The sequence below is a fragment of the Mus pahari genome, chromosome 2, assembly GCF_900095145.1.
Source record: "Mus pahari chromosome 2, PAHARI_EIJ_v1.1, whole genome shotgun sequence".
NCBI classification, from domain to species: Eukaryota; Metazoa; Chordata; class Mammalia; order Rodentia; family Muridae; genus Mus; species Mus pahari.
The window spans coordinates 38,659,957-38,673,390 of record NC_034591.1 but is presented as its reverse complement, the minus strand read 5'-3'; the positions used below and the strand labels follow the sequence as shown (position 1 = coordinate 38,673,390).

Below are 13,434 nucleotides of genomic sequence, written 5' to 3'. Positions count from 1 at the left end.
TGGTATGTCTGAAGACAGCTACAGAGTACTTACGAAAAAAAAAAAAAAAAAAAAAAAAAAAAAAAAAAAAAAAAAAAAAAAAAAAAAAAAAGAAAATGGGGAGAATCTGAGATGACTGGTAGGATGAATATGAACAAAACACATTGTATGAATGTTTCAAAGAATGAAATTTTTAAGAAAAATAAAAGACCTAAGTTATAGTACATGGCAGAAATGTGTAAATAGATCCTAAGATATCAAAGAAGATAAAGATTATTCTATAATGGCAGCTAAACTATGGTATACACACTAGGTTCAATGTATAGATGTTGACAAATCACAGAACACATTACAAGTTAAGGACGGAGAGTTACTTGAAGCAGACGAAACAGAAGTGTAGAGCCTACAGAGGTCCTGTGTGACTAGTTGGTAAGGACCAACACTATCTGAACATGGCATTGGTAAGGGTAACCTGAAAGTAGTACTAATCAAATAAACTGAAGGATAAAAGCAGATATAGAGACATTCTAGAGAAAATAGCATCAAAATATTAATAGGGCAAGTTGAAGGTTTATGTGAAAACATCAAGATTTGGCAACCAACTGAATGTGTCAGACAATGGAAAAGAATACAGAGATATCTGCTAACAGGCTAAACATTTTGCCTGGGAATCCGATATTTCTCAAACTAACTCAATAGAAGAAATTATTTATGATCAAATTAAAGGCTAACTTCAATATATATATATATATATATATATATATATATATATATATATATATAATAAAACCTCTAAATAATGTAATAATAGAATATAAAGAACAAAATTATGTCAGTTACAGGAAAATGGATGAAACTGGAGATTTTACTAAGCAAATTAAGTCTCAGAAAGATAACCACTGCATTTTTTATTTAGGAATTCTTGATTTTATACACGCATAAAATCATGTAAGTATCAGGAAAGTAGAAACAAAATTATCAATCAGAATGAAGAGAATTATGGAGAAAGAATATGGTCAAAGCACATTATATCTTTATGTGAACATGTCCTCATACAATGTAGTACAATGCATAATCAGTATATAATGAAAAGCAGAGAAATTGGAAAGACAGGCATTCAACTGATTTTATAGTAAAATCTAATATCACAGCAGACAAAAGCACACCCATCTTCACAAAACTGCACCATCAAGCCTTTGTTTTGATCCAAATATGGAAAAGATTAAAATAAATTATGTTATCTCATAAAAAATATTATCCTTATTCCAATTTACTTGATCTTGCAGCTTTGTCCAACCTCAGTTGGCCATAGTGCTCTTGCAAGGTGATAACCCTAGGTCCATTTTTCTGTTCCATTAAGATATACTACAAAGTCATGAATACAAGAATAAATAGTCTCGAAATTGAGTAAAGTAATCCTCACTTTATTCTTCCTTTTCTCAGAATGTTCTCTAGTTCATTTGATTTTTCATATAAGTTTTGGAATAATGTGACCTATATTTATAAATTCTCTTGTTAGACAAATCCCAAAGCCTTTCAAATAAGTTGTATATAAATAATTTCCAATTGTGTACATGTATAAAATAAGCTTTCTTGTGCTCCTTCTTAAAAATCCACCCACCTATTTTAAACCTTCCCTTAGACATTTGATTTTCAATTAATTTAGGGATATTCACCATATCTTCATATTTATCCTGAAATTTCCTACTGTCTTAGTAAGTAACACCAGTAATTAGTCAAGTGTTTAAACAAACAAACAAAAAAACTCGTAAAAGAGATAAAGCAATTATAATACACACATATACACACAATCTTTCAATACTGTAAAAATATTTTAGCATTTGGTCATGAAGTAAAATCTAGTATTGTGGCCCACAAAAGCACACCTTACACATACATCATACAATCTCTTCAAAAACCTCCAGCTTCAGGCATCTGTTTTTGTTAAATGGAAACAGTATAGGGATCTTAATCAAGTTTGTTTTTTTCTGCCTCTTAAAGAATTTAAAGGCAAGGAAAAAAATCTGAAGCCCAATAGGTATCGGCAGTGAAATCTCAAGCACTGTAGACAGAACCAGCAGTTAAAGAAAGGCACTTATTGGGGGTTAGGAAACACACACATGCAGCAGATACAGAGAAAAAGCCTCTCTGCAAAGTGTGGTGGTGGTGAGCACTTCAGGCAAAGGGAAAAAGACGATAAGTTGTTAAAGGGCACACAGCTACAGCTAGTAAGTCTACCAGTAAAGAATCTAATTGTTTTAATTCCAGAAATTAACCACACTATAGCTTTTTGCTTTGAGGGCACTTATAATCTTCAACCGCCTTGTTTGCTTGTATATATTCTCTCTCCTGACTAATATGTGGCTCTATTAGGAACCATAGTTTGTCTTTAATGCTGTGTCGTCTAAAGCCTAGTTCTGGACTGTAGCTGACCATGGTAGTGTGTGACTTCAAGGTAAGTATGATGATGGTATGTGACTTTAAGCAGGTGACTCTGGAGGTCAAGGCAAAAATTTACAGTAAGCTTTTGCTGCAAAGTAAGACAACCTTCTGAAACACACACCACACAAACACACACAATACAGTTGTGTCAGACTACACTTGATTCATATTTACTCAATTAGATAGACTAATGTTCCTTCCTCCCCCAAACTAACCTACTTAAAAATATCATTGAAAATCACTGGAGTGATTTGCTCCCCAAAAAAGCCAAAAACAAACAAACAAACAAACAAAAACCTTCAAGGGATTTCTCAGTGGTTCTTAACCTTCCTAATGCTGCAACCCTTTAATACAGTTCCTATGTTGTAACCCCCAACAATAAAATTATTTAGTTGCTACTTTATAAATGTAATTTTGCTACTGTTACAAGTCATAACATAAATATGTTTTCTGATGGTTTTAGGTGACCTGTGTGAAGAGGTTGCCTGATGCTCCACCAGAGGTCACAACCCAATGGTCGAGAACCACTGTTCAAGCAAAAGTAAATAAATGATAAAAATCAAGAAAGAATGGTACATGGTTAGTTTGTTTTTTAAGTCATTGACATAAGTACTCTATTTTTTAAACCAATTAACTTGTGTGTGTGTGTGTGTGTGTGTGTGTGTGTGTGTGTGTGTGTGTGTGTGTGGTGTCTAATGTGTCGTCAACATTCTATCAATATGATGTAGAAAAGTGGGTCTGACCTTCAACTGCTTTCACCTGAAGTTCTTGGTATTACTTGCTCTCTGGTTATCTGAATCGTTGTGTTCTTCCAAGGCTTCTGATTCTCTTTTTCCCAATATTCTCCTCTTATGAGTGACTTTTTGTGCTGGGGTACCTAATGAGTCACAACAGGAGAGTGTTTTGAGGGTTGGCTTTCTAATTTTTAAGCTGAGACCTCTGGTCACATGGAAGTCAAAGAATGGAAGGAAGATGAGGACTTCTGGCGGCTTCTGGAAAGTCCCTGTGGTTCTCGCTTGTGACATACTCTAGCAAATAAGAGTTTGTCTTATAAGGCACTTATTTCTGATAGGAGCCCATCTCACCCAGCACACTGTTCATAGCGAGAAAAAGCTCCTTCGTACTTAGCTCCTTCCACTAGCAAGCATTTGTTGTTGTTGTTGTTGTTCAAGAATGTAATCAAACTTTTTTTTTTTTAATGAAACAAAGTCTCTTAAAGGAGTTGGAAGTACCATGGGAGAGCAGAACAGAGCGGTGGGCCTTCGTGAGATGTGACCCCACCAGGTTCTGGTGTGAGGTTCCGGTGTGAGGTTCCGTTGTGAAAAGCCAGCTCCTGAGAGGAGGAAGTGGCCGTGAGCAGCTCTGCGCCTGCGCCAGAGGCCCCACGCGCTTGCGCTTGCGCTTGCGCAAGGCCACGCTCCGGCTCTGGTAGTGCGCAGGCACCTGAAGAAGATCTTGGGGCCATGGCGGCGGGCACTCTGAGGGGCTTGGCAGTGGCTGGTGGAGGCGAGAGCAGCGATAGTGAGGATGACGGCTGGGATATTGGGTATCTCGACCGGTCCTCTCAGGTAGTGGAGAAGGCAACTTCTGGACTGCACCGGTTTGGGGCCTCCTGTGGCTTTCAGGAGCGAGGCCTAGACACATGGCCCCAGTTTCCCCCTCGTGCCCAGCTCCCTAACTTTCTCCCAGAGCTTTGGCTTAGGCGTGTTTCAGGTTATTAAGCAAACCAGCCAAATGCCCCCTTGTTTACCAACTGCGGTTTTCATCCTTTGCATCCTTTAGGCCACAGACGTCACCTGGATTTGGCTCATCTCGTCGTTGCCCATTCCCTTTAAAGGTCATTTTAGACCCGGATTTGTCGCGTATTTCATTTGCTGGCCAAAGCAGAAACAACCCTATGTCGTTTGTTATTTGTTTTTGTTTTATTGTTATTGTCTGGTGCCTTGTAGATGAAGATATACATTAATGAGAAATTTAACTTCCTGCTCCTTTAGAAATTAAAAAGGTCTTTACCCGTTGAAGAGAAGAACGAGACGTTTAAGAAAGCACTGACCACCGGAGATATTTCTTTAGTGAAAGAACTCCTGGATTCTGGTGAGAGTCAGAGAATCTTGTCAAATGAATCATTGGTTCACTTCATTAGTGCGCCTTAGTTTTTAAAGTTTGTGTCGTTTTTTTTCCTAATGAGTGTTAACAGTTGTGTTACCCATGTGTTAGTTGGCTTCTTGTCTTCCTGACCTCTTTGCTTCATCTACCCTCTTATTTGGAATGGGTCTAGTTACTTTCCATTGGTCCTTGAACCTTTAAGAAGCCCGCCTCTTGACTAATCTTACCCCCACCTTGATCGTCCTTTTTTAAATATTTACTTTGCTATAATTTGCTTCTTAACTCTTTCAGGTTCTGTCTCCTTCTGTATTATGTTTTGGTGACCTAAGGCCTGAGTTGAATATCTGGATATTCTAGTTTCATGGCCTATTCAATGTGATTTCTTGGGGATGTTATTTAAGCTTTTTTAGAGCATCAGTTCCTTTATGTAAAATATAGTTTTATCCCAAGTCTCATAATGCTTTCTTATAGATTAAGTATAATTTATCTTTAAATTACCTATACATACAAATTAAATTGTTGATCCTAGTGGTTGAAATCATCCAAGGGCTAACAAGTTCAAGGTACAAAATACACACACACACAAACGTAAATATGAGGTTGTGGACAGCAACTGTTTTTCTTCTATGCTAGAGATAATATAGCATTTATTGAAAATACATCATTGCAAAACAAGATCAGGTTTTGATTAGTAACCATGATATTTGATGGCTCTCTAATATTAAATAAGCTATCAAATTTTTGTAGGTTTCAGTTTTCCCCCTTTTTAAAAAGGATAGGAGCATTGCATTCAAGGATATTGAAATTAAAATTAGAAAAATAACATGTAAATAAAGGCTTAGAATAAGGTTTAAGTCAGTATTAGCTTAAGATGTGTAAGCAATATGTAAGTCTTAGGTGTTATTTTTGTAACAAATGGGGAAGCTCTGTCGCACTTTGTGAACAAATGCAGGAGTTTGATATTCACCTGACAATGTTCAGTAAGAGTTAACTAAGGAAATTTGAGGACTGGACATGTACATGTACTGAGCATAGTTACAGTTGTGGTCAAATAGGCAGACATTTGTTTCAGAAAAGAGAATTTTTCTCAGAATAGTGGGACTAGGGATGTTGAGGGTGATGGAGGAGCATGAAGTACTAGGGGTTAGTGTGAGGGTGGGTAAATGAGAGGTTTCAGCCTCTTGTCAAGAGCCAACTGCTAAGTAAGTGCTCAGCCATTTGAAATTTGTCTTTAGTTACAATATATTTTAAAACTCATCTTAAGAAGCCAAAAATAAATGTGTAGGTATAAGGAGAAAGGTCTTTTACTTTTGCTTCCACAAAATAAGTGTTAGAAGTGATAATCAGTGAGAATTTTTATACCAGAATTCAAAGTTTACTTCTCTTTTGTCATATGTTTTATTTCTATCTTGGATCACACTTTTGCTAGCAACTGCCAAAGAAAAGAATAAGGAACTATGATTGTTTTTCTAAATGCGCTTTCCGATTATCACATCATCTTACAGAGGAGAAATTGTTAGAAAAGACAAACAGAAGCTCAAGCACATAATTCAGTCCTGTGTTTCCTCAGTAACTACAATACACATCATGAGAGTTTAACCAAGACAGTTGACATGCACTCCTATAGTCTTCAGCATCCTGCTACTTCAGCAAGAGCATTGCCTCAGTTACATGACTTCTATCTTTCTAAGGAAATTGCTATATCAAGAGACCGTGAAAAATCTGTATACTATAAAACACTAAAGCCAATGCTGTTAACACTATAATTTCTTTGAAACAGAAAGCATTCTCTTTTCTTTCCTGAAATTCGTGATCATTTTAATTAATTTTTTATTTTATTTGTATAGATGTTTTGACTGTCTATATGTCAGCAGCTGCAGTTACAAATCACCATATGGGTGTTGAGAATTAAACCCAGGTCTAGAAAAAGAGTCACTGTTCTTAACTGCTAAGCCATCCCTCCAGCCTCTTGGTCTGCAAGTGTCACTGAGAAATTACCACTTTACTCTTGATATCTTTAAAGGAAGTGGTTTATATAAATTTAATGGATTTGAGTTCATTCTCTTACTGTGTCTTTGTCCTTGTAACATAGCTTCTAGATTTCTTAATCCTAGGTTAGCCCAACATTTTTCTGTTTGTCTTATATTGCTAGGCCAGTGTTTTTTAGAAAATTCCTAATAAATCAAGAAATTTGCAGTGTTAATGGTTTGAAGATTTTTATTGTTGTCCTTTCTTGGCAGTTACTATCTGTCTCTGTCCCATTCAAAATGTTATGTCTGTCAGTATCTGCATCTATATCTGTAATGCGTGTGGATGTTTTCTCTGTCTGCATGTCTGTGTAGTACATGCATGCAGTACCACAGAGGTCAGAAAAAGGCATCGCATATCAAAGAACTGGAGTTAAAGTAGGTTATGAGCTGCCATATGGGTGCTGGGAATTGAACCAGGTAGGTCCTATGAAAGAGCAGCCAGTGCTCATAACTTTTTTTCCCTATCTCCTGCCCTGTCCCATCTAAATAGCTACTAATTCAAGCTTTATTTTGTATTCAAGCCCTGACATTTCAGACCTCTCCTTATTCTAGATCACTGCTTGTTAATTAATTTTCTAAAGTAAAACTTGATGGTAAGTTTTTGCTTGTTCTTTTAATCATACCTCAAAGTAATTTTAAATTACAGTGATACTATCTTTGAATTTCCTTTTTGTTTCCTTCTAATTCCTCTCTTTTCCATGTTCTTGGTTTTATTTTTGTATTATATACTTCTAGATTCCTATTGGTTCCCTTGCCTTCTGTTTCATTCCCACCAGTGGTATTTTGTGTTTATAATAGAGATATATAATATTGAACCATGGATTACAAAATGAAGGCTCCGTTACTCAGCAGAGCTTTATGATCTAACCTAACTTTCAGTCATGCTTTATCAGTTATCCATGGGTTAAATTGCATGTTGGTAAGACGTTAAGGATATCTGGGGGACACATGTAGCATTTGAAACCATAAAGATGTATGATATTTCCCAGGCATAATATTGTCACATAAAAGACATATAACCTCCACAAAATCTTCCCCAATACCACCATAGAAAACGATATCATAGAAATTTTTTATATTACAGATGCTGTATTTATTATGTGGTAAATATTAGTCATATTGGGTCTCATTGAATGTAGTGCCACCATGAAACTGAAGGTAGCAAATTTTATTAATACCAATTCATGTAGTTTTTGAAGCCTTTCTTATTATGAAACCGTTCTGAGGTATCTATATGGTAGCTGAAAACCATCTATAACTCCATTAAAGTTCCTGGAGTTCTTATGCCCCCTTGCCTCTCTGCATACCAGTGGTACATATACATTTGTGCAGGTAAACATTCATACATGTGTGTATTGAATTTTATATATAATTATATATAAATTATAAATACATATAAAATTATACATAATTATATGTATACACACAAATAAGAAATTAAGTCTTTAAAACAGATGTTCTCCTCATGGATAGGCATTAATGTGGACTCCAGCTTCTGCTATGGATGGACCCCTCTTATGTATGCCGCTAGTGTGGCTAATGCAGAGCTGGTTCGCTTCCTTTTGGACAGAGGTGCCAATGCAAGCTTTGATAAGGGTAAGTAAAATGCTTGACAAAATTTAACTGACAGCTTACTGTGATTCTTTGATTTCTAAACAAAATTATACCAAGTGAAAAAGTACTTTAAGCAAAAATCTGTTAGTTGTATAGAGATATGAAAACTCGAATTTAAATATACATGTTTTAAAAAAAACTGCTTCTCCAAGAAAATAGATTGCAACGTCTAGTTTTTGCTATTTTTACACAGGTTATATTAATGTGTACTTTTAAATAACATGCTTTTAAATAGATTTTTTGGTTTTAAAGAAAAGGTCACTGAAAGCTATATCAAAAAGCCAGTAATTTTGTGAAAAACTATTTGAAATTTGCTTTGTATACTAGAAAACAATTATATTAAAGTTTTTTCATAGATGGTTTATTAAAACTGGTTTTTTCTTGTTGTTGTTTTTGTTATTCAACAACTTCTGCTAAGTACTGTGAGTCCGTTCTAAAAAGCAATGGTATATACGTAAATCCAGTTTGTTTCATTGAAACAGTGATGGCACCTCCTTAAGATGTTTCTAATAGATATTTGAATTCATTTAATCTTTGAGTTATAAATTTTGTTTCAGTATAAATTTTCACATTTATAATCTACATGAAATACTTATAAAACTATTACTATAATGTTCTATATATTTTATAGACATTCCTCCCTTAGTTGCATGCTTAGGTTTTGCTTTTTATCATGTCATTTGAAAACATCACTTAATGAAAACCATGTTAAAGAGGAGAGTTTTGAAAATATATAAAATACTCTCTTCAGAAAATCATGGTTTCCTTCCTCTATTTAAAATCAGAGAAGCACTTGTGTTTATAAAGCACGTTGTATTTTCACAGGAGCTACACTATAAATTCCTCTGTGTCTACATAAGATTCCCATTGGGTACTGAGGCCTGTTACTAGTTTCATGTCTAAAACAAAATATTAAGGCATCATGATAATAACACTGTCAGTCATAAAACTGGGTCTAGGATAATTATGGTTTATCTGTATTGAGCCATTAGTTAAAAACATGGCTGTGATGGCCTATTTTATATTCCTGATACTTGAAAAGTTTGTATGTGTATATGTTTTTGTTCATTTTGTTTTGTCTTTAATTCGTCAATCCTGATTTTCTCCACTTTTAGAAAACAGGGTGAATTCACAGAATAAAAATGACAAAAAACAAAAACAAAAGAACAAAAACAAAGCCAAACAAACAAAAAAAAGAACACACTGGGGGGTGGAGGGACCAGAAAGATGGCTCAGCAGGCAAAAGCACTTGTTGCCAACCCCTGCCTGCTTATGTGAGTTTAATCCCTGGAACCCACATGATGGAAGGAGAGAACCAATTTCTAAGCGTTGTCTTCTGATCTCTGCACCAGTACAGTTTACAGACAAAGCTCCAGGACTGTTAGAAGTGAAGTAAAATCAGAGACTGTATCATTATTTTCCAATCCCAAAAAGAGCAAAACAGATTTGTATCTATGAAAATTTCACATGCATGCAATGTCAATATTCACGTTCATTGTGCTGAACCATTTTCTATTCTCCTAAAAAAAAATGCCAATAAATGAAGAAAGTTACAATATGAATTAAACATAATTTAGAGGTGCAAAAGAACCTTTGCTAAGATGGTGAGATATGCGTGGAGAGAGAGATGGGAAGAGGTTGAGAATTTTAGAGTTCAGTACATGCTTAGGATGGTAAAAAAGGCAATTAGAAGTACTTCCTAATGTGTGAGGATTTCTTTGCTTTTCCATTCATATAGACAAGTTAACCATTTTGATAAGTGCTTGTTCTGCTCGTTGCTCAGAGGAGCAGGTCTTGAAATGTGTAGAGTTACTACTTTCAAGAAATGCGGACCCAAATGTTGCTTGTAGGTAAGAGCCTCTCTTTTTCAGATACTCTATCAACCTGTTATACATTGGATAAAATGAATTTTTAAAGCTCAATAACATTGTTTGCTTGGCCAAATGGTAAATGAAAATGCGTCATAAAGTCACAGTTTCATTGTATTTATTATCAAAAGGAGATAATATGAGGGTAAACTTCTGGTAAATTTGAAATTACAAAGTAACAGAACTGTAAACCTATTTCCTGTGAATCATAGTCTCATACAAACATGGTTGTTGAGTGATAGTATAGTAGTAAAGCTGTTTAAGTGTTTCTCTCCAGGTGAGAATTAAGAGTTTGAGTCTGGCAAGGTGCTTGGCAATTATGTGGTGAATGTACTGCTCTTGTGGATGACTCAAGGTCAGTTCCCAGAACCACAGCTCACAGCAAACTCTGTCTTCAGTTCCAGGGAATCCAACACTCTTTTCTGGACCTCATAGGCACTTGCACCCACATCCACACCCACACACCCACACACAATATGTATACACATAAGTAAATCAATGACTAAATAAGTATTTCTTAAGAGAATACTTTTATTTATACCAATACTAAGAAAATACAAAAAAGTATTTCCCTTTTCCTACAACTTTATCAGTTGGTCAGGTTATTGTATATATGGGATAGTACTATATACAAACAGTAAATGAACCACATATATGTTGAAAAGTCACTAATAATAAAAATACATTATTTGAAAAAAATTTTTAGTTGGCTTCTTTTCTTTTAGCTAATCTTAACAATAAAGAAAGTAGGAATTAGTATACATAAAATAAATGTCTAGTATTGATAGAATCATTCATAAATTATTACAAATAGTTACTATCCATTGCCTCAATTGTTGTAACAATTGTACTGAACTCTGAAGTTTTCTTCCTAATTTAGTTTGCTACCTATGAGACACAGTAGCAGCCTTGGAAAGTACTTACATAGCATTTCTATATCTAAAATAAAAAAGATTCTTATCTCTGGAGTACTTCTCAAGCAAGATCTGTTTTGCTTTCCATACCACCGTGGCAATCTCTAAAGATACTTTTTATTGTTATATCTCAAAGGTATTTTTAACATTTAGTAGCTAGAGATCAGGGCTGCTCAGTAAAGTATCCTATAATTCATAGGAAATCCCCTGCAAGCACTGGAGTTCTAACAGAGAACGTAAACAGTATTAATGTTAAGAACCCCTGATCTAGTGTTAAAAAGGTCAAGCCATATAGATAATCATGGGGCGAAGGGACATCCTCTTAGAGACGGGGGAGGAGGAATGGGATGAGGAACTGTGGGAGGGCGGACTGGGAGGAGATAATGACTAGACTGTAAAAAAATAAAAGTAATAAAAATTAAAGATTAAAAGAGTAGATATTAAAACTAGCTGCAAATATTTAGCATACTACTTCATAGGAATATTTTTATTTTCTTTAGAATATAATTCTTAAATGTAAATTTTGGATCTGGTTGTACCTTGAAATTGAAACAAATGATTAAAACATGTAGTTAAATCAAATTCATGGGTGCTGTCATTTAGATTTGTACCTTTGGAGATGGCTTAAATAAGATTTGCCTCTCTGGATTCAAAGGAACACTGAGTTTGCTATGTGTTTTTCAGTTTTTGTTTTGCTTTTTTGCTTTCACTGCATTCACAAGATATTATAGTTAGTAGCCAGGACGTGGTAGTACATCCCTGTTAGTCTTAGCTTGCAGGATTTTGAAGCAGGGAGATTATGAGTTCAAGGTCGAGCCTGTGCCACTTTCAGAAAGACTGTGCTTACAGTAAGTGGTGAAAGCTTTGTCCATTACTGCCTAGCTTATAAGCATAATAAAGGAGATGACAAGTGAGCCAGTGTCTTGGGATCTTCAATTCTGCCTCTTTAAGAATTAGATTTCGTCTTTCAGATATATGGAATAGACCTGAAATGACATATGTCATGTAAAAGGAAATAGTCAGAACACAGGAGAATACAGTGAGATATAGAGGTAACTGGGTATGTAAATCAGTAACAACGGAAAAAATTGAAACCTATTTGATTATCAGAAGTTGTAGGTTCATGTGTATAATATCTGCAAAATATACCAGAGACAAACGCAACAAAGAATTATCATTAAGATGGCACAGAGAAAAGCAAACATTTAGATGAGTTTACTTTCAGTCCGATGACCTATTCTTTTGATGAGCAATTCTTTTTGCTCATAAGAAATACTTCTTAAAACACTAGAAAGTTATACATGAAGCATATAAATGGCTGATTCTGTAAAAGCTAAATGATCACAACTGCTAGCTTTCTAAAGATATCCTTGAAAGTAAAATGAGATCTGTAGTCTCCTTTCATGAATAAAAGAAACAGCAAAGCCTTAGGGGTCTGGCTGTGAGCTAAAGACTAACTGTCTGCTCTGTTGTCTGAAGTGGTGGGGACACTTCTACACCCTATGGAGACATCTCAAAAGGCAGAATCTTGGTTTGTATATAAAATGCAGGGAAGGCCTGAAGAAAATAAGGAATTAACTCATTTGTTAGATTTTATAATAAAAAAGAATGATCTGAATCAATTCTTTTGGTTAGTTTTGCTAAACGTGTAGAAAGCATAAAACTTAAGAGTAAATGTTGAATTTCCTACACTTTTATTTGCTAGAAGTCTTTTGGAATGGTACCATGGAATTTGTGTAATGATTTTTTTTTAATACGTAAAATTTACATCCAGTAAATTATTTACATTTTAGTGTGTAATTGACTGACTGAAACAGTATATACTTGTGTTATCCACACTCTAAATCAGAACATTTCTAATCTTCCTTTACTTGTACCCTTTCCTGTAAAATTCCCTTCTTTTAGTAGCTAATGTGTCATCTGCTACTGGTTTCTACACCTATAATCGTTTTAGTCTATGTTATATAAATAGAATTGTATGATATTTTTTTGTGTCTAATTTCTTTCACCAAAGATACGTCAGTGATGAATTGCTTGACATTCCATCCTATGAATATTTTTGAAAGAATAATGAATGCTTTGTATTGTGGGTGTGGTTATTTCAATCATAAATGCCACCATAGTCTTGAGCATTTGAATATTTGGTTTCCAGTTGGCATTGCTTGTGGAGGCTTGGGAGGTGTAGCCTCGAGAGGAAGTAAGAGTGGGCATTGAGTGGTTAAGGACTGGTGCCATTCCATTAGCTCTCTCTGCTTTGGGCAGCTCAAAAGTCTGAGTCCTCAGCTTCAGCTCAAACTCCATGCTAGCTGCTTATTGCCACCCTTCCTTGCCATGTCAAACGTTCATCCCTTCAGAACCATAATCCAGTTAAACCCTTCCCTCAACATGTTAGTTGCTTTAGCCTTTTATTTTACTACTGCCTGACAAACACAGAAGTGGATGCTCACAGTCATCTATAGGATAGAACACAGGGCCCCCAAT

General features: G+C 35.2%; 1 protein-coding gene across 2 annotated transcripts in view; it reads left to right on the top strand.

The window, feature by feature from the left end:
• Positions 1-3,865: 3,865 nt before the first annotated feature.
• Asz1 (ankyrin repeat, SAM and basic leucine zipper domain containing 1) overlaps positions 3,866-13,434 on the top strand; it is a 52,804-nt gene continuing 43,235 nt past the window's right edge. Inside the window, exons 1-4 of one of the 2 annotated variants that reach the window (XM_021191401.1) lie at positions 3,866-3,989; positions 4,416-4,515; positions 8,031-8,153; positions 9,910-10,021. In XM_021191401.1, the coding sequence (XP_021047060.1) occupies positions 3,885-3,989; positions 4,416-4,515; positions 8,031-8,153; positions 9,910-10,021 (440 nt within the window). In that variant the 5' untranslated portion in view covers positions 3,866-3,884. The remainder of the gene's footprint in view (positions 3,990-4,415; positions 4,516-8,030; positions 8,154-9,909; positions 10,022-13,434) is intronic. The other variant, XM_021191402.1, reaches the window with a different exon arrangement.